The sequence below is a fragment of the Apostichopus japonicus genome, chromosome 16 (genome assembly GCF_037975245.1).
Source record: "Apostichopus japonicus isolate 1M-3 chromosome 16, ASM3797524v1, whole genome shotgun sequence".
In the NCBI taxonomy this organism is placed as follows: Eukaryota; Metazoa; Echinodermata; class Holothuroidea; order Aspidochirotida; family Stichopodidae; genus Apostichopus; species Apostichopus japonicus.
Genome location: NC_092576.1, coordinates 12,598,902 through 12,620,773, shown reverse-complemented (window position 1 = coordinate 12,620,773; position 21,872 = coordinate 12,598,902). Strand labels below are relative to the sequence as shown.

The following is a 21,872-nucleotide window of genomic DNA, read 5'->3' as shown; positions in this document are numbered from 1 at the left end:
GGGCATTTGATAAAGTTCCCCACAAGCGTCATTTACTCAGGCTGCAGATTATGGGTGTCAATGAAAATTTACTGTCTTGGATCGAGAATTGGCTTGGTAATAAGAAACAGAGGGTGGTAATTAAATGCTGTGCATCTTCTTGGCAGGACGTTATTAGTGGGATTCCACAAGGGTCTGCTTTTGGTCCCTTGTTGTTTTTGCCTATATAAATGACCTTGACGGAGATAGTTTGTGTACTGCTATAAGTAGTATGCTGATGACAGTAAATTGTATTCTGAGTTCTCTTCCAAAAGTGATTCTGAGAAATTTCAAGCGGATTTGGATAAGGTTTTTTCCTGGTCTGAGGGATAGCAAATGCATTTAAATATTGATAAATGCAAGGTGATACATATGGGTAGTATTAACCAAAAGTAACATACAATCTTAATGGTGTGGAGTTACAAACTGAAAACTTAAATTGGTTCACCGACTAACATAACGTTAGTCCATCTGGTGCCTCTCCCGACTAACATAGCCTTAGTCAGTTGCTATACCGACTAATTTATTCCTTAGTCAGTTGGATTTCTTAGTCGGTCATCTTAGTCCGTCATCTTAGTCGATCAACAATTTCTTAGTCGGTAAATGTATATTAGTCAGTTACATTAGTTGGTGACATTAGTCGGTCTTTACCGACTAATTTATATGAGCCACCGACTAGTTTATAGCAGGTTTTACTTTAGTCAGGATGGTGTCTCTCCCGACTAACCTTTCTTAGTCGGTATCGACTAGTTTCATTGACTAGCATCACTGAAAGAAAAGAGAGCAGAAGAAACACAAATAATGTGTACGTTGGCAATATTTATTTCTGATAAAACTTCTGATGTCTACAAAGGCTGACTTTCGACAGATAGAGAAGAAATCACTGTGAACAAAAATCTGAAAATCTGATTTTATTCCAACAAAGTTAAGACAAGTTAATGGATCAAACATGAATCGCAAAAGTATAGCACTGCACAATAATGCAAAGTTGAATCTTCGTTTTAAAGTGGTACCCCAAATCGACACCAGTTAAGTCTTCACGAACAAAGAGTGTTTCTCTTAACTACAAATGGCCTCCCACTTGTCTCCAGGAAGCCAAAATCTGCACCATTATTGACCTGTGAACAGAAAATATGATATACGTGTAAGCACAGATACAGATATAGCACATGATAACTCACATTATCATAAACATACATTTACATTATAATTTTATAACATATTGGGAGGTATACATTTAAATCTAGGTCCCTCAAATTATAAGCCAGGAATAGCAGCTTTACCAAATAATTATTAGCTTTGCACAGCATAACACCAAGTTATTTTTCAAAGCTTAATAATTATGTTAATCATGTTAATAATGATCCCAATAGACCGGGAGCCCAGAGGGTTTGGTTAGCTGGGAAGGTAACCAATTGCCTTGTACATCACCTAGATTAGCTCATGAGGTAACCAGTTGAAAACTACTGTAAAATGATTGGCAGGACTCTATATGTAAGGGATGGGCATTTCCAGTAATTTATATTACTGGGGTACCCCTGCCAGTAGACCCCCAAAATGCCGCCCCCCCCCTTCTTGATCTAGGTCAGCTCATGATTTAACCAGTTGAAAACTACTGGAAAATGATTGACAGGATTCTATAAGTAAGGGATGGGCGGACTCTGGCAGTGGTGGCCCACCAATATAAAATACTAGAAATGCCCATCCTTACATATGAAGTGATACCTATCATTTTCCTGTAGGTTTCAACTGGTCAAATCATGAGCTCACCTAGGTCAATGAGGGGATGGGCATATTGGGGGTCTACTGGCAGGGGTACTCCACCAATAAAAATTACTGGCAATGCCCATCCCTTGTATCTGAAGTCCTAACCAACATTTTCCAGTAGGTTTCAAGTGGTTACCTCATGAGCTGACCTAGGTCAGCCGTGAGGGGTCAATTGTTGATCACTGGCAGGGGTACCCCACCACCAATAATAACTGGCGATGGTCATTTGTTGCTCTTGGGGCCATACCTGACACATTGTTCTTACTTTGATGTGGTTACCATGAAAGCTGATCTAGGTTAGCTATTAGGTGACTTTAAAATTGCTCTCCAGCCACATCCACCACAGTCGGTTTGCCAGTCGTCAGGTTTCATATTCAGAAATGCATTGTGAACATTGTGATGTACAAGGCAATTGGTTACCTTCCCAGCTAACCAACCCTCTGGACTCCCGCTCTACAGATCAGTGAAAATTTGACCAAACTTATGAAGCTTGCACGTAAATGATATACTAGACTGTTTTTTTTTAAACAGGTTATGAAAAGTATCTTTAATATCATTAAACAGTTGGGTACAATAGTTAAACTCACTCTTCCATCTTTTTTCTCTATGGTACTTGTTCCTTTGCTTTTTGGACTCTTGGATAAACTCTTTTGTTCTGCGTAGGGTACCAATATATCATCTTAAAACATGTCTTTAAGCCATATATAACACAGTTCTCCTCTTCTGTTGTTGCCTCCACACTGGTGTCGTACATCAAAGGAAACCTCACACTTGACTTAGATATTTGGCTTTTCAATTCCTGCTGGAAAAAAGAAACAGCAAAGTATTCATCATTTGAAAAAAAAAATTAAATAAAGTTGTCACCACAAAAATATGTGAGATTTGCTTCCACTATAGTCTCAAAAAACAATCCCAAAGTTTGAAGCAAACTGTATAAAGCTGAAAATTTGAACGAGAGTGTCATCACAATTGCAACCAGAATCAAATGCCCAGAATACAGAGATAATAAAACATGGGCTAAATCTTTGTTTGTTTTTATGATCTTTAAAAATATAAAATTTTAGAAACAGAAATGCACTGAGCCAACTTATTTATAGGCCTAATCGTTTTTAGTTGTTATTTTGCTTGCTCACATAACAAGCCTGTTTAGACCTAGGCTAGAGGAGAATCAGTACTTTGTTACACTAAGTTTGTCTTTCGGTCGTTTTGATTTAGTCTTACTAGTAGTACTAAAGTATATAATGGACCGGCGAAGACTAGAGAATACCCAGAGTTTTAGCAACTGCGTTAAACTGTATCATCTGATCTATTATTTACGTCAATGAGTTTCATTCAATCTAGGATCAAAAAGAGAAAATTAATTAATCTTAACCTTTAAACTTTGCTACTAAACAGATATGCTTGAATTACAAATAAATGTCGAAAAAAAAACATCATAATCTACGAATCGATGCATATACATATACATAAACAGAATAATTTGAATTCGCGCAAGTGAACCCTGCACTACATTGGACAGAAAAAAAACGTGCAATTAGACCAAACTAAACATACTAAATTTTCCGTTACTTCTACATAAAATATCAATACAAATACAACAATTTACTCTTTTGGCAGTATACTAAAAGCACATGTTATAATAACTTCAGACTATCAAGCTTTCCTGTGAAAAAATGGTTAATACTTCTTACAGTAAACAAGTCGACCGTGAAGGAATGTCGCAATTGTCCGGCGTGACCGGAAATTAAATACTAAAAAATGATAAATGAAAAGGTTAAATAGAACTGAAGCGTGCATCCTGACTGCTCGCAACATATAGGCTAATACCGTTGACTAGCCAACATAATTTGTTCAGCCTACTGTGACTGTACGTTTGAAGGTCTAGCCTTGCCTATTCAATATCACAAAGCCTACCCATTTAGATTCACATGGGAAATTACAGGAAATCTTTACCAAATGAGTGTAGACTTCAAATAAACTATTGAGACTTATAGTTCCAGCATTTGTTTGGGAATAAATTAGAAGATTATGTGCCACTGTTCAATCTAGCCCAATACACACATAACACATTGTTAATTGGTGTTTAGAATGCACACTTTAGTGTTGAGAAAGCACTGCAGTACCCAGTAGAAGCCTATAGGCTACTCACTGTCATTGCACTTGTGTATTGCGAAACGCCAGCGTGGCAACGGTAGCGTTACACTAACCATAATACAGTACTAGTGCCAGTGGCCTAACAATTAACTTTAATTTTACCTTCAAGTTAAAGGAATAACAGGTAGGCCGATGATGGCAGTTAATACCTCCATTCTTCTAAAGACCTTCTTGGGTGATTTACGGTTGAAAGTTGCTGAGATTGATCGTATGAAACTATGCCAAGTCCAGCAAGCTGCCGTTGCCTCTCGGTTTCCAAATTGAGGTGAATCGAATTGGGTTAAAATACATTAGTCCGTCGACACCGACTAAGCTACGATTATGGCGTAAATCGGGTGTCCGTATCGTTCTTAGTCCATGGGTTAAAATACCTTAGTCCGTCGCCATCGACTAAGTTGCGATTAAATATTCCTTAGTCATAGTAAACTGACTAAGAAGCAGTGATGAAACGAAGATTTTTGCTAGTTCGTGTGCATTGACTAACGTTACAGACTAATTTAACGTTAGTCCGTTGCAATATTGACTAGTTTATTTTTTCAGTGCAGAAGGTCTTTGTTGCGAGAAACCTAGTTATCTACATTGACTCATCTCTGCAAACTTCTAAACATAGTCTTGTAGCTGCTAAAAGAGGTAATAGGGTGTTAGGTATGCTCAAGAGGAACTTCAGCTTTCTGAAAGAGGACATAGTAGTTAGGCTTTATAATCAGTTAGTTATAAGTGGTTAGGTTTCATCTGGAGTATGCTGTGCAGACTTGGAACTATATTTTGCTTAGGATAAGGAAGTACTCGAAAAGGTCCAGAGGAGGGCTACTAGGATGATTAGTTCCTTAAAAAGTATTCATTAGTAAAGGCGGTTACAACTGTTAAATCTCAACACACTGGAGCTTAGGAGGTTACGTGGTGACGTGGTTACGTGTGTGTATATGCCTATGTGTACCAAACGTATAGCTATATTCCACATAATCGTCGAATCATCTAGGATTGTGTATCACTATAATACAATGTATACGATGATAGGTGCTTACAACATATTTATCTCATCATAAATTGCATGTTCTTTGTTTGTATATATATATATATATATATATATATATATATATATATATATATATATATATATATATATATATATATATATATAAATGAAAATCGTAATGAGTTGGAAAATCAAGAACAGTGAAAAAACTTCCAGCCTCCACCGGGATTCGAACCACTGGCCTTCCGCGGACACGCTAACCACTAGGCTATGGACGCTGATTGTATGTCCAGAGGTTCGAAACCGGTAAGGAAGGTCGTAATTCCACTGTAGGCGTCACCTGTATCGAACAATACTAGTTCTGTTTTTGGTGACATATTTTGCCTTACTCTAGAGATCAAACATGATGCTGACCAACTCGCGGTTTACCGTAAACGTTGCCCATTTGAAGTTGGGTTTTGGAAATTTGGTGGGTTATTCGCATTGTAAGTATTCCTTAAAGGAGTTCCGTATATATTCATAGCATTTAGAATAAATACCTTCATGCCGAACACAAATAAAGTTAGACCATGGTTTTAGCAGACTAGGCCTAACGTAAGCCCTTAATTAGGCATATAGTACCACAGGCTATGGTAAATCACTGCTAGTGCTAGTGCTGATACTATTTACTAGTATGTATTATAATGTGATAAACGAATCCACGAAATATAAAGCTTTGGGTATGTCTCAGTGTCGCCGTCATACAATAAGGCTTACAGAAAGGCACAACTCCACAAAAGCAGATACATAAGCAAAGGGAACACTACAGTACAAGAAAGGGCCTGGTAGATTTCATATTCCATATACGAGTTTCAAAAATTGAAAAATGTGACAATTTTAGCTCTGTGCGTAGTGAAGTGTTGTGTCGTTGGTTCTGCTAACGAGAACTAAGTCACACATGGCCTTGTGTCGCAGTGTACAGCTAGGTTTTGTAACATGATCATTTTTCCCTGCACATATGGCGTGAATCGGGGCTGAAGATAAATAATTTAGTATGCATTTTAAAAAAATAACTTGGCAATCGTGGCTAAATATTTTCTAGGCATTTTCATATTAACAATATGATGGAGTGTCATATGGTAGAGTGTTCATAGTGCTGATATAATAGTTTGATCGAAAGTTTTACTCCAAGACTCCGCTAATAGGGTGACCTGCAGTCACTTGAGCGTTTAGGAATTTTTGCGAAAAGAGCAACTTCCTAGTCCAAAAGTGTTGGAGTTGATCCAGTTTTCCGAGTCCCATAACAAAAAAAAAAACACACAAAAAAAAACAACACAATGTACCATACATTATTTGAAAGGTACAAGTGTAAAGATCCAATGTAACATTGTTTGAACGGATTAGAGGAATGTCAAAAATCCATCAGCTATGTATTTTAAAGAACTAAGCAGTAACTCCTTACAACGGGTTCACACTTGCTTACACTGATCAGTTATGAAATTGATCCACTGTTATCTGTTTCTTTATCTTTAAAAGTTATTAATAAGATAATCAATGGTCTAACATCTATAGTACAATCACAGGACTTAAATCATCAGTCAGGTTTTAATGCAAAAGGAATCCAAACCTATTTCATAATATTTTTTTTTCATGGCTGCCATAAAAATAATGACAAAAGCCAGTAAACATATGTGCAACATTTCCAAAGTGACAGTTGGGGATCTAAAGAGACCACTGAAAGCCTTCTGTAGCAGTATAGCATGATACTTAACATTAGATATCTCTGCAAGCTACCCTGGCTTGAGATGTATGGTTTAAATAGGGTTTACACGAGTTTGCCCTGTTGACCCAACCACTGGCCTAGACATACCAAATAATATATCAATGCTTTGATGCTAATTTTTGATGAATGTTTGAGTTTTCAAAACTTGACCATTTTTACCTAAATTACCTTTCACCTTCACCAAAAGACAATAGTCTTATTGTACCTGTGATGCATATATGTACAAACCAACTATGAGATCTGTCCAATAAAGCTTACTGTCATGAGAAACTGTTTTTACAAGCTAGGATCACAAACACAGTACTCCCACCAACGCACATGCACGCATATGCCATAATGAGTCCAAAGTTTCAACATTATTGAAACCAAACATTTAAATTGAACTCAGTCATAATGCCAAAGTATGTGTACACCAGTAGTCCTGAACTTAAACCCCAAATGATACGTTGATGGACTCAATGTTGGTATACATAGTCTAGGGTGTTGTGGTCAAGTGGTTAAGGCAGTGGACTTGTGATCTAAGGATTACAGGTTCGAGCCCTGGCCAGATCATTACGTTGTGTCCTTGGGCAAGGCGCTTTATCTCCATTGCCTCTCTTCACCCAGGTGTATAAATGGGGACCTGCGAGGTAACTTGTAAATATAGTTGCGTGCGCCGGTTTGTGGCTGCACCCTATGGGAAATCCTCCGGGGGACACGTGGTTGTGGTGCACTGTGGTGCCCCAGGAGAGATTGATTGAATTGTGCACACTTTGGTGTGTGGGTGTGACAAGTTACCAATGACCAGGGGTTAAGTTGTAAAGTCGTGTGAGGAGGCATTAACCTTCAACTTTAACTTTAACTTTTTTTTTAGGGTGCATGCAATTTGTAAGTAAATGAACTGCATGCGGGATGAGGCATTGAACCAGGCATGAATACTCAGTCAATCTTTTGAAGTGCTTGCATGCTAAATTCCTGGGTACAACTTACATACCAAATAATAGATCAATATTCAAACTTAGTAGTGTGGCATTTTTCTCAATTGTTGCATATGCGGTTTCCATGAAAAAAAGTGATAGCTTAATTAACTAAGCTGACATGAATATTGGACAACATGTACACTAAGTATTGACATCAAATAGGGAACTGCACTGTCAAGACTTCCACTTGCAATTTATGAAACAATTTTCTGGACTTATTTATATTCATTCCCTTGTCAGAAAAGATGGCTTAAATTTGACACAATTTGAGGTATGCAGAATGAGAACACCACAGCAGAGATGCTCCACTTCATTGCAATAAGCACAGGGCTGCAACTTCAAGGTCGACACAGGATATCATAATAACTTTGAGCTGCTGGTTCATGCTGACCATGGGATGCAGCGAGAAATGGCTTTTTTTGGAAATAAGGAGCTCCCACAAGCATATATTGCAAACATCCCCAGTTGTCTTTAATATTCAGTAAGTATTGACTGTGAGATATATTTTAAATCCCTATGAACTGGAGTGAGTTTTCAAAAGTCTTCCCTGTAATATCCCCTAAGTCTGATCACCACACAATATACATGCTATTAATTTACTGTAAGTTTCAAGACGAACAAAGATGATGACAATTGCTGTTTATTTTCAAGAAACGTAAACAATCTAAGGCAAATGCTAACAAAGTAATGTTACAAAGACTTTCCACTCCCGAACAATCCTTTTTTACTTTGCTATTACTGAACCTTCCACCTTAATAAAATGTAATCAAAATTGAAATATATAGACTTTATGTGTAACCTGAAAGGTACGACAAGACTGATTTTGTTGGGCAAGTCTTTGAAAACCAAATGTACTGTAAATCTGGCAGGCTGGAATTGACCTATTTTCATAATTCTAGGTAGGATTGACTTCTAAAGCAGAGACTTGATGTGTTAACACACTATCACGTTTTAACCTTGAGTATGATGTGTTTATGTGTACCTTTTGCAAGACACTTGCAACTATGTCAATATAAAATGTGAGGTTTTTAAAGAATACTTACATAAAATGTACTTCAGTGAATTTTGACATATGATTGAAAATATTGTTTTGGTATGTTGTAGGTGAACAAGAGCTGATGGAATTTCTCCACAAAGAGAGGACGTACTATACTTAATGAAATATGCAGACAGAAGAATATTTTTACTGAAGATCAAAATTTTCAATGAAAGAAAAGGCTTTAGATTAAAATTGGACAAACAACTTCTGCAGAATCAGGTATAGATTTATATGTCATTGCTTGGAGCCAGGAACGGTGTATTTTATGAGTTTGAATTTTTCTTTTTAGTTTCTGGACAGGTATATGGCATGCGTACAAATTAAAATTTGTTAATTTATGTTCTTCCTTCACTGCATCATAAAATACATAATTAACAATCTACTTTAACAAATTTTTATGTTGTTGTATTGGAGAATAATTTTCGTTAGTGAAACAGAGTTTAATCCTACTCATTGCATTAAATATTATTCTTGTACATCCATTACTTCACTGTTTCAAATAATACCTTGTTTCACCAACCATTATTCCAGTTGTAATGCTGCTGGGAGGGGAGACCAAGGTCCTTCAGTACCTTCAGTAATCCAATAAATGCTAACTAGACGCTCAATAATGCTACCCACAAAGGGGATGTTGGGTCTAGAAAACCTTAAGTCTAGTGGACCCTTAATATAATGGGCACCCCCCCCCTTGCGGCTACTGCATTTTGGATCGTTTTGTTAGTGAAACAAAGAATTAACCCTAGTCATTACATTTAGGGATGCTCTTTATTAAACTCCCTTACTTCACTAATCATATTGGTAACCCATTATACCAGTTATAATGTTGCTAGTACTGTATTTGAGAATTCTTTAGTTAGTAAAACGAAACGTTTAATGCTATCCATTACATTTAGTGATACTCTTTAAGTCTCTTCCTTCCCAACATCATATAATAAAATATTAATGACCCATCATCGTTTTTATATTTATGGCAGAAGCTGTCCAAGACAAGTCCAAGACCTCTCAAATCCGAGCCGACTCCATATATTCAAATATCAATCAGACCAATTTAGTGGCAGCAAGCTCTTCCTGATTCATAAATGTTCAAACCGGGCGCTCAACTTTTAAACCATGCAGTGAGAAGCAAAATCATATTCAAACGCCAGGTTAAAACGGGCTGACGAGAACCCTGCTCTAGTAAAAAATGATATTCTAGTTACATTTAGGATTGCTCATTCATATTTTCAAATCATCATCATTGTCATGGTTGCTACTTTTTCTGATGTCATCATCATTTGTGAATTATTGTTATTGTTGCCATGTTACATTTGCTAATATCAATTTGGCTTATTGTTCGAGTAGAAGTAAGAAATGTTAGCTAATAGTTTTTATACCATATGTTCTTGGTTTCTAAATTGTTTACGCTGAGGACGGTATGAACAGAAGTGTTAATAATAATTGTTGTTCCTGTTAAAGTGTTTTATGAATCATTTTATAAATTTTATATTTATTCTAGAAGTTTCAGTAGGTGTTGTTTTCAATGAGGGTCAAAGGCTACTCAAGGTCAGTAGCGTAACATAGGGCATCTAACTCAACAAGGAAAAGTTGGTAGAGTCATATGTAGTGTATATATGTTTCTGACATTGAGTACTATTATATATATTTGTTCAGTATAGCAGAAGCCTACTTGAGGTAACTAGATATCTGAGACTGAAAGCCCTGTTAACATGATAATTCAATATTGGAATGATGAATGGAAGTTTGTGTGCAGGTGTATCATGTACTGAGTTCACGATAATGCCTTTGGCCAAGTCAAATGTTATTTGAGGCCAATATAGGTAAAAATCTAAACACCTTGAAAGATATGCTTGTACTCATTCATGATCCCATTATATCTGACTAGTAGCTGCTTTAAAAGCTGAATCTTAGGGCAATTAATATATTTACCAGAACAAGTAATGTACCTCAAAAGACTTCTGAAGCTCTTTTGAGCCCCGTTCAATATTGCAGTATATTAACTTCATCTTTTTTTGATCAAATTTACTGCAAATTACTAGTTTCATGTTCTGTCATATGAACATTTGTCATATCATGTTGCATGAGGGCTGCAAATGGTTTACAAGTCTTGCAAAAGTCTTAAAAGGAGGAGAGGGTGTTGGGATAAATAGTTGAAAATAATATAAACAAAATTGTACCACATTTTGATTGTCTTTTTCCCATATGTTACCACTGCTTGAATAAGACTAGTTGATAGGACCATATTGAGAGCTCCACATTTGACAACAAGGTACAGTAGATTTCAACTGCATCTTGTTGGCAACATTCTAGGAAAGTTTTAATGTTTCTATAAAAATAGGTAATTTCTGATGAACATTCCAACACTACGAATCTTTATTGGAAATTTCAGCAGGAGGCATTAACCAATTCTGCTATCGTTATATAGGTCCTTCATAAAATGCCAGTTAAAGAACTTTATTACTTTCTTGGGAAGGTAAATTTTATTGTCAAATATAACATCTGTCAATTATTTAGTTTCTCCACCTGTCCACTCCCTCCATTTATCCCTGAGTAGTTAACAGAAACTGTGACAAAACATTTTTTTGTGACAAATAAGGTTAAATAATGTTGTTTGAGGTATGGGGCATTTATCTATATTTTCCTTTTGAATCTAGGTAGGAGGAAGTAGCAAACAATGCAAGGAAAACATGAAGTTCAAATGGATGCTTTAATTGCTTTTACCCAAATCATTGCTATATTCATTGATAAATATAGTCTACATCTAATTCAGTACCGTTATAAAAATGCAAAAAAGATATGATATTGATGTACTTTCTGAATTAAGACCATTGCAGGTGAACATTGGTTTTGAGTTTGACTGTTTGTAGAACACACCTGTTACACGAGGAACCCCAGATACAGTTGTGTAAACACATATCACTGCTAGGAGCTGTTTAACAAACAGCAAAAGAAAAAGTGTTACTTGAATATCAAGACATTTGCAGAACTCTACTCCTTCAACAATATTTACAGTGGTGCATACTTCAAAGCAGTGGAAGGGCAACAACTGCCTATCACTTTAAGAAACTTCCAATTGCCTTCATTTCTAGCAAGTGCATATGTTCAAAATGAGAAATGACATATTTAAAGATGTCGTCTTTTCAACATATTACCACATCTCCCCCATCCCATTAAAAAGTATTGCATGTACAGCAGTAACCATTTTTTGTACATGTGCAGTATATAAGGCCTATGTACAAATTTTGTTCATTGGTTGGTCCGTGTACTTCGAACATAATGCTTCTGAACTCAGCGAACCCATATTTGAACTGAGGATGCTAATTCAAATAGCTTTCTGTTATGTATTGCCTGGTGAGAAATAGGGTTTTCCTTTGATGCAAAATTCCAGTTATCGATATGGTTGACATTCATGGCTAGCTTTGGTTGAAGTATGCATTTCATTCATAATACTAAACTTTTGGTCATACGTTTGCTAAGAACTTTTAATTTGGAAACGGCAGTATGGTTTGTGCAAGCAACATGGGGAATATATTAAATTAAACAATGCTATACATATTTTTCTTCATAAGGGGTGCAAACTTTGACCTGGTTTTGTAGATTTGTTTAACCCATCTCTCTGCTGTCTGATATGAGATTAATGTGGCACCTCATGGCCAAAAGTGTAAATTTGAATATACGTACTGCATGTTCTAGCAAGTTCATTATTGGCACTGGATGAATTTGCATCCTGCCAACTATGTAAAGAGCCATATTTTTTAATCTTGCAAGGCTGGTCTATATGATTTCAGCAAATTTAATACAAGCCTTGTAGAACCAGGGATGTGTTTATCTAGAGATGGATATACAACAAAAAAACGTTAAGACTTTAAGCCGATCGATAAAGAATTAATATACTGTGTAGTCCTATCCTACTTCAAAAGTGTGTTTGACAGATTTCCTAGTTAAATTACTGGTCCTTTCAGATTTGCAACTTTATCTTGAGTACTTCTTCTTGGTCACATAGTAGCTTGAAACAATTAAAAGTTGAAGACAGTACTTTGAAAATATGTGCTTCGGCACCATGTACCACAGGTTTATCTGATACCAAAGTGAAAGCGGCTTTCCACAAGAATAAAGAAAGCACATCCTCATATTTGTGTAACACTTACACAACTCAATCTTCACGCAAACAAGACTACCTAAGCATACTTTTCATTGAAGATTCCAATCATTCCTGCAATTTCCTATCAATAACATATGGAAAGTTACTCCTGTTATGACATTAACAAAGACTGATATGAGATTAGTGTGGCATATACCTACTGACGACTGATAACAGTATTACAGTGCATGCTCTAGCCTTTCGACATCGTATTAATCTAGCAGACAACGTATAGGTACCGTATGGTACAATAATGCGTTTTGAGTGATATTTAGGTATTAGTTTTGGAACAAAAACGGTATTAATGTCGGTACTAACCATACTTTAAAGAAAACTCAAATGTTGTATGTCCATCTCTAACATTCCTGGTGGAACCATGGAAATATTTGTACATTGCTGCAAGTCGCCCAAAAGTTTCTATATGTAACCATTACAGTTAACATATTGGGTATAGTATGTTCATGGAATGATGATAGCAGTCCCTCCTCTTTAATGTCTTTGACAAAATACTATACACTAAAAGCCAGACTTTTAAAGCTAAAATAATATGGCCCAGGAAGTAATGAAATACTGGCAATTTTAAAATAAATTTACAGTGAATATTACATGATTTGCACCAGAACATAATTTTAGTAATGTATGAAGGATGTGCAGAAGCAACTGTTCACTGTATGTTTAGTTTTCTTTTGACTGCTCAGAGAAATACTGCAACAAACAACAAACAATGTTTCTTTTTAAAGGAGAAATTTGGAGATGATCAGAAATACAACAGAACGTGTCCCTTTCTGTACCCTACTGTACAGTATACTGCATTGATGACCCAAAATATAAACATAGATATAGGCAGTGAATGTGATTGCTTAAAATTCTTCTTAAATGTGTTTAATAATTTGTATGTTTTAACTTCTACCCAGAAATTTGGTTTATTACCAAACACATACAGTAGTGGAGCTTAGCATGATATTAAAAGACGTGACACAAAAAAATTGTACAAATCCTATTCAAGCAGTTGATTACATTTCCAATGCCAGTTATATTTCCCACAAGATTTATTTCACATAAGCCAGGATACATGCACTATTCATGACCTCAATTTACTGACCTCTCTCATACATGAAAAACATTATGGGAACAAACGTATTTACGTATTTATCTTACCAGTATAGTCTGGATCTAATACCGTAACTAATGCAAATTATCACAATATCATGGAGTTTCCAGTTTCCATGCTTGGAGAGACAAAATTATACACAATACCCCTGGATTGCACAATTTCAGACCTATAATTTCAAATGTTGTGGTTTTACAGTATGTTTAATTAGGCTGCACTAGGTTTTCATGATATTGGTGCTAGTTGCATGTGCCTTTGCTGTATTCACTACCCTCAAATTTGAGGAAAAAATAATGTAATATTGTTTAAAGAGTAAACTGGTTCTTGATGTAATAAAGGCGGCAAGCTTGCAGTAATATAGTCAGGCCTAATATTGTAAACTTTTCCCTTAGCATAGCCCCTGAAACCCACTTTTAGGTTTGTGAAACTGCGGTTTAGAAGCAATGCAGCATCACCCTGGAGATTTTGAGGGATAACAGTTTGAAAGATTTTTATAATAGTTATCTGCTTAACAAATGCCCCCAGTCCTGCACAAGTATATGTGTGGTGATTGTTGAAAATCACTGTACTATGGCATGCTGATCTTGCTTGGAATACAAAATTAAAACATATTAAAACATGACTACGTTAGCATCTGGACCACTTCGTTTATTAACGAGTTCCGTGTTCTTGACAAACAGCTGCAAATACTTTCAAAAACATGTGGTGCCACAATGTGACCAAACATTGTAAGAAGTACATTGTAAAATGATGAATCAATTTATACAGTTATATATATGTAGAAGACTTCCCATTAAGAATGGTCTGCATTCTCTTGGTTCTGTCTGCTTGAAGCTTATAGTAATTTCCTCTTTCTTTTCTATGGTATAACCGTGTAACATATCCTGGAACTAGGTTGCTTTGTGTTACTGCTCTGTATTTATGTGAAACAAATACTGTAACACTGTACCATTCCAACAACCATTCCCATCAACTTCATTGTAAGATGTGCTGTGTCCCAACGGATATACACAAGACGTGTGAATCAACTTCGCAATTTTCAGGACATACTATGGCTTTTGCTTGGCATCGGCATCAATGCAAGCTTTTTATTGTTAAGCCCAACAAGAAGCTATACAACTACAGCATGATGAAAAGCTTGGTTGATTATTTTATATTTACCCCACTGTAAAATATGTGATAATCTTGCCTGGCATTTCTAATTAGGGCAAATTCTTTCCTGTATCAGCCTGTAGATCTATCAATCTGTTTGTAGAAAAAAGAAAATCTGTCTTAAAGATATGCTAATTTGGACCCATTTATAGCACGCTATAAGCTTGGAAAGTTTTGCGACTACGGTATAGACCTACTACGGCCATAGAATGACCTCATATTCTACAAATGAAGAAACAATGGACTGCTTTACAAAACTAAATCTACTGTAAATCAGCCACTAATTTAATCATCTCACAACCTTTCATATATATACTATTTTCACTTTCAATTCGTTTACCTATCCCATTCTGGGCTCTTTAATTCTTGATTCATCTTGCCTTGTATGCAACATTTTATTTATGCAGCCATGTATTCATTGAAGCTGTTACAGCCCCCCTCCTACCATAGCAAGTGCTATTTAAGTCATTAAAGCTTAACACAATTTTGGTAAAGATTTCAAAATTTAAATATACATGTACATTTATAAGTGGACCTAAACTGACAATTTGGTGTTGTCCTGCATTGATCAATCAAACCTTTAAGAGTGAAAAACAAGTAAGTGGATGTAGCTCTAGTGTAGTTAAATACTATGGAGATTAAGGAAATGATACCACCACATTAACCAGATTATACAAAAAGTTTCCATTCCTTCTGGTTGTTTCTTTCTTCATTCCATAACTTTGGAATACATTACTACAGATGTTACTCGTATTTGAGATGATAGAGTTCTATGGTATCAACTTTATGCGATGTCAAACCTACAGAATATTAAATTACTTTCGGGTTAATTCAGAAAATATCTTCTATTTTGCTGTCATGTTGCAGTAGGTCACCACATCCGTCTGTCCCAGGCGGCATCTGTGCTCTAGCTACGATTGCTACCGTTCCAACATTGACGTTTTCAGTGGGCTGTTGTCATTCATGTTTAGAACGTTGGTCGTCAAATTGGTATGAGAAAACATTAACAGTGCCAATTAAATAAATACAAAATGGTCAGAGCGTATATGTGCATTATTTCAATTTTATTTGATATGTACACTTCTGTAATATATATTGTAGGCCAATACAGAGCTCAGATCTTTTACACTGCATATTGCAACATAAGTCAACTTGGTATCTAAATAGACTCAACACAATGGCTTGTATTCAGGGGAGGGATGGAAAGCTTATCAAATGTTTGTGTTATTTAGATTTTCGGAGGACGTTAACTTTTAATTAGGTACACTCTGCTTTTGTAACAGTTACATTATGGAACTGTACTGACTTAATAACCTTTTGCAGAGCATTGTATTTTGTACACATTTTGGCAAGTTATAAATAACACACAAAAGAAACACAATCCATCATTTGAGAAACTTAGAATAAAGGTATTCTGTATTGGCCCAAATTTTATGCTGGATTTTCAAATATAATATCCTTTAACTGTTTTTATTGATACCCTCACTAGTATATTCCTACAGTACAGTGTTTAGAATGTCTGAGAACAATTTCGAGAGTAAAGACTTTCAGGAACTTTTTGAAAAGTTCTAGTAATTATAGCATGGCTAATTCGATACAGGCTACTTGTAAGTCACATTTACATGGTAGCTTCACAGTCTCTAAATCTAGGCATAGCTACTGTACAGTACAGTATCTGGTCTGGATATAGGGCAGATGAAACATTATTGTCCAGGAAAATCAAACCCATATATGATACTTGTACAGTAGGCTAAAAAGTTAAGCTGACCTACTTATGAAATCTAATTTCTTGGGCAGTTGCTATTAATTGTAGCTCTAACTACAGACCAGTTTACTCTAGACACAATGCTAAAATAGTGTTAGGCCTTGGCCTATGGCCCTAGCCGAACGTAGGCCTAGCAAGACTCAGGCTAAGCTAGTCTATAGAACAGTATTAGTATTGGATATGGGAATGGGCAAATTACGTGAAGCTGTGTGCAACAACGTTGCCTGAACAGGCTCAAGTAATGGTTTTAACAATATCACCAACTTTAATGACTAATCTCGTGGACCTTACCTTAAGTTGCTGGTGAGATTTTTTTCGTATTAACGGTACTCTTTAAGAAAAAGTCACCCAGGAAAGAACCTGGGCACGAAAACCGACTACCGAACGACTGATCCGTTCTCAACACCAGGCCCCTCGCACCGAGACTGTGATAATCGTTGAGTGTGTATCATCATTCCCCTCGATAGGGAAGAAATACTACACATGATCTTAACCAACGCAATGAAGCCTACGTGTATGCTGTAGTAGTTAGCCCTTGCCTATAGTAGGGCTAACGTTATGATTTCGTACTGCAGTTGTCAAAAAAGTACCGATGCCTGTGCGTCAAGTAAACTTATATACCAACTGGGGGTTATACATTGAGAGCAAGACTTACGTTTACCGAAAGGGTTATAACAATTGAGTGTATCCTTGTCAAACGGCCCAAAAAGTAGGTAGCAACTTATATCGACTGATATGGAGTGTAGTATCATAAGTTATAATGATATTTACATTTCAAGTTGAACCAATCATTTCACCCCAGGTAAACATAAACACCAACTTCAAGAATTAAACGCATATACCAATCCAGTGCTATATATATGACCAAATTAAGATGTTAAGGTGAAGTAGTATTTTATGTAACACATACCATTGTTTTTTCCCATCATTGGAAAACCCTGTGAAACAATAAACATACCACTGGTTGTAATATACTATATAACGATAACACAAAGTTTCATATTTTGTATCAATAATATTTTCCACAGCGTTCTCCTCTTTCTCCGTTTAATCTTAAATAGAGCTGAGTGACAAAACTCTTCTATCGAAGCTGTATAACACACATTGTAAAGTTGCTGACATGATGTATCTTTTCGCGAAGTGTATGCACACATATTCTACACAATTACCATTGGTTGCAAAAGAGACAACAGCAATATTTCCGACGACGTCTAAGATACATTCATCACATATTTGTCGTATGTGGTAAGAACAAAGATTTTGGTAGGGTATCGTATCATATCGATAAGAATCATAAATAGTGTAAACGGCGCATCAGTGTATAATGAATAGCCTGCTTCAGTTATGAATAAAATGTAAATCAACATTACCTCATTTTCTGTATCACCACGCTTAATTTGTTTTATTTTCATTTTCCTCGCTGAAAAGAATATGAATATATATTTTTTAAATCCCGATGTAGAATCATGTGGGTAGCATTAGATTTTGTAATGGAGAGAAAATGTTCACTTGACGTGCATGGTGTTTGTGAATATTTACTACTTGTGTTCTCGTACAGAACAGAAATGCAATTATGGTGGCATTTCATCCTCCGTTCTAATTAAATTGAAAGAAGCACATCAGGATGGAACTCTCGTTATCCTAAATGCTTCACTTTCATGAAATCATAATCTCGACATATGTGACTACGTCTAGTATTCTATGTTTTGAGGAATTTTTGTTGTTGAAAAATACCTATATACACATATAGCCAAAATATGTATCAATCTTGTTACAATAATAGTATGATGTACCTTTTATTATGCATATAATCACCACAGCGGCTGTGATGATGATCATGATCATTGTGACCACTACGGCGATTATGGTTATAGTGGAGGTGTATGATCTCTGTTCTGTGGGAAGCACTATAAATAAAACAAAAAATACAGAAATGGTAACAAACAACAAGTGATCATAAATAGACTTCTCAAAGCTGCGCATTAAACGAGACGTGCAATTACTTACCATATAGAAAGAGCAGGTCAACCTTCGTAGAAAGGCTAAATAGATAAGCATTCTCTCCTACAGCGCGACATTCTACGGTAACTCGATTTTGAGTTGTTTGAGGTAAGTCAAAATTAACCGTCAGAGATACATCATACAAGTCACCCATCTGTGTCACCGTTAATTGATGTTGTGTAAAGTCAATGGGTGTTTCCTCTCGAAAGGCTCTCCATTCAAGAGCCACTTTAGGTCTTATTCCCAGCACCGAGCAAGTCAAAACGTCCTGAGGTTGTTTCTCCAGGACGCAATATTGTGTGATATTGCACCCATCTATCACTGGAAAAACTGGAGTTGGATCAACTGAAAGGAAATAATACATCACAAATATTATATTTGGTGTTAGATTTCGAGTATTTTGATCCCGTAACTGTTACAAGGTCGAATGGCATATAGCATGAATAAATCAAACCATTTGCCCAAACGAACATATATCTTGCGATACCGCGTTACATGGAAATGACTTTTTGTCAAAATTAAGAAATTGTCTATAGCTAACATCACATTACAAGCTGTTTGTTGCCATATACTGGAATAAGGCACGGCACATGTTCAGGTTTATAGATGCATACGTAAGTGTGTTTTGATCGTGGAACTTTAAATGCGACTGTAATGTGAATCTTTATACTGCATCGTTTACGAGGAACAATGGATTTGACATAATTTTCCCGAGTTTTCGATACACAAACATATATCTGTATAACATTGACAAATATAAAGTGTCCACGGGAGATGGCCATTCCGGGTAGATTTGACATATACTGACATGGGTAATGTTATCAACTTAGAGTTTTCATGGTAGCGATCGAATGAATAGGAAATAAAATAACTCAACAAACAGGGGTATTTGGGCAAGGCATATATTAATAAAGCCCTTAAACATATTAAACATATTAACAGTTTGATAATTTTATGGAATATAGTATTTCACAATTTGGCGAATTCATGCAAATACTGATGTGCTTATGCTAGTTGGGGATTCAGTAGAGACCGAGAAGCATAAAAGCTAAACTGATATAAAACATCTTACCCATCACAAGCACATCATGCAACACAATGCCGCCACTGACACCGTTATCGTAAACACACGCGTAGAGTCCTTCATGTTCTACCAACGTGTTCTGTAAAGAAAGACTGCCCTCATCTTCTAGTCTGTATTCCCTGTTGCTGATTTTTGTATGATTACTGGTTTTAAAGATACTAACATATAAAGTTTCAAAAGCATCACGGTCAGGTGACCACTTCCAAATGACTAAATTTAATCTAATGTTTGTACAGGATAAATTCATCGGTGAATGGATCTTCAAATATCTCCTAATGGGAGTTGCCAAGGAAGTGTAATACATCTCTTTTTCAATCAAAAGAACGTTTTCGTCTTCCACCAGATTCATTGGTACACTATTCGCTCGGCAGACCAGAAGATTCAAAACAGATGATTCCCCGAAAGAGAAAGTTGCTGTAACATGTGATGTATATGTTACATTATCAGTTGTGAAATTCAAGTAGTTTGATGGAAGGATGTGATCGCCACCATGAGTTCTTAACGACCAACTCAATATGACTGCCGGACGGCTATCTCTGACAAAGCAGTTTACCTCAACGGAATCGGTGGTCGACTTAACACATGTCGTACCATATGTGTTCGAACACTCATCGATGACGGGAATGGTTATCGCTGGTTTCACTATAAAAAGAACAATGAATAGTACATTCATGGGCGTCAGCAGGTTTCAGAAAGTGAGGGGGACACTATACTATCTAAGCGGAGCGCCACCATTGGTTGGCGCGTAGCGTACCAGAAAATTTTGGGTACATAAGACCCCCTAGATCGCAGGAGACGGCCTTCCTGAGTCGTTTTTAGTTACATCAGAACCAGATCTGTGAGGAGAAATTTTGTCTCACAAAACTAAATTCCGACAGAAAGTACTGGTAGAAAGGTGCCGTTCTGACACCAAGGGAGACGAATTACACAGCGTCCATCTCAAACGAAATATTGAAAAAGTGGCGCCGTCACCTCCGGGATGAGTGGAGTGGTATATATAATACATGCATGTAGGTGCGAGACGTCAGTTGTTATGTGCCCAGGTACTTTAATAATAATAATCAGAAAAAGGCACCGCGCGCAGAGCGTGTGTAGCGCCTAGCCGGCACTCAACAATAAAGATCTACCATATCCGGCGAATACATGTAGCCTTAATTACTTAACCCCTACACCCCTATTCGTCCGTCCAGTCCAAGGGACTGGAGGTAGTGATATGAACATAGTAACTCATCACCATCTACCTGTATGGCTTACCTAATCCCTTGGAACCCATACAAACAACATGTGTGCAAGATTCAATACACTTTCGAATGGTCTCCCCCCCCCCCCGAACGAATTAAATGGGCAGATTTAGGATATTGGGAGAATGGGAGATAAATGACGGTGCAAGTGATAGATAGCAGGGGCCCAGGGAGTCCAGATTTCTTGACCTTAAATAGAAAATCGCGCATATGCATGTGATTTTTTTAAATAACTACTCTGAAAAGTGGGTGGGACAAATGATATGATATCCCCTCCACTTTTGAAAGTGGGGGGGACATGTCCCCCCCGTCCCCCACCTGTTGACGCCCATGAGTACATTCATTAGTAACGATCATATTGATTATTGATAGACAAGTGGCTGTATTTGAAAGTTATTGATGACTGCTGCATTGCTTTTTTATGTGAATAACCTTAAATTGCTTGGGAATGACCAGTTTGATATATTTACAGTTGTTGTGATGGTCTGATGCGTGAAAGTTATTGTGTACCAAAAATGCCCAAAATTTCTGAATCATTGTGTGAAAATTGTATCAAAAGGAACAGCTGAGTAAATGATCTCATATGAAATTTTGAGCTAACGAATTCATTTACTAAATTGTTAACAATGTATCAATCATTTATTCAATGGGGATAAACAATATGATATAATGTGGTACAATAACTTTACACACACCTAGCAATTT

The 21,872-nt window shown here is 36.5% G+C and overlaps 1 protein-coding gene across 2 annotated transcripts in view; it reads right to left on the bottom strand.

Moving 5' to 3' along the window:
• LOC139983142 (uncharacterized) overlaps window positions 1-21,872 on the bottom strand; it is a 78,338-nt gene that overhangs the window by 41,460 nt on the left and 15,006 nt on the right. For both annotated transcript variants that reach the window (XM_071996519.1, XM_071996517.1), the window contains 5 exons: window positions 19,915-20,568; window positions 18,849-19,187; window positions 18,635-18,748; window positions 18,212-18,261; window positions 17,752-17,779 (listed from right to left, as the gene is read on the bottom strand). In XM_071996519.1, coding sequence (XP_071852620.1) covers window positions 17,752-17,779; window positions 18,212-18,261; window positions 18,635-18,748; window positions 18,849-19,187; window positions 19,915-20,568 — 1,185 coding nt within the window. The remainder of the gene's footprint in view (window positions 1-17,751; window positions 17,780-18,211; window positions 18,262-18,634; window positions 18,749-18,848; window positions 19,188-19,914; window positions 20,569-21,872) is intronic.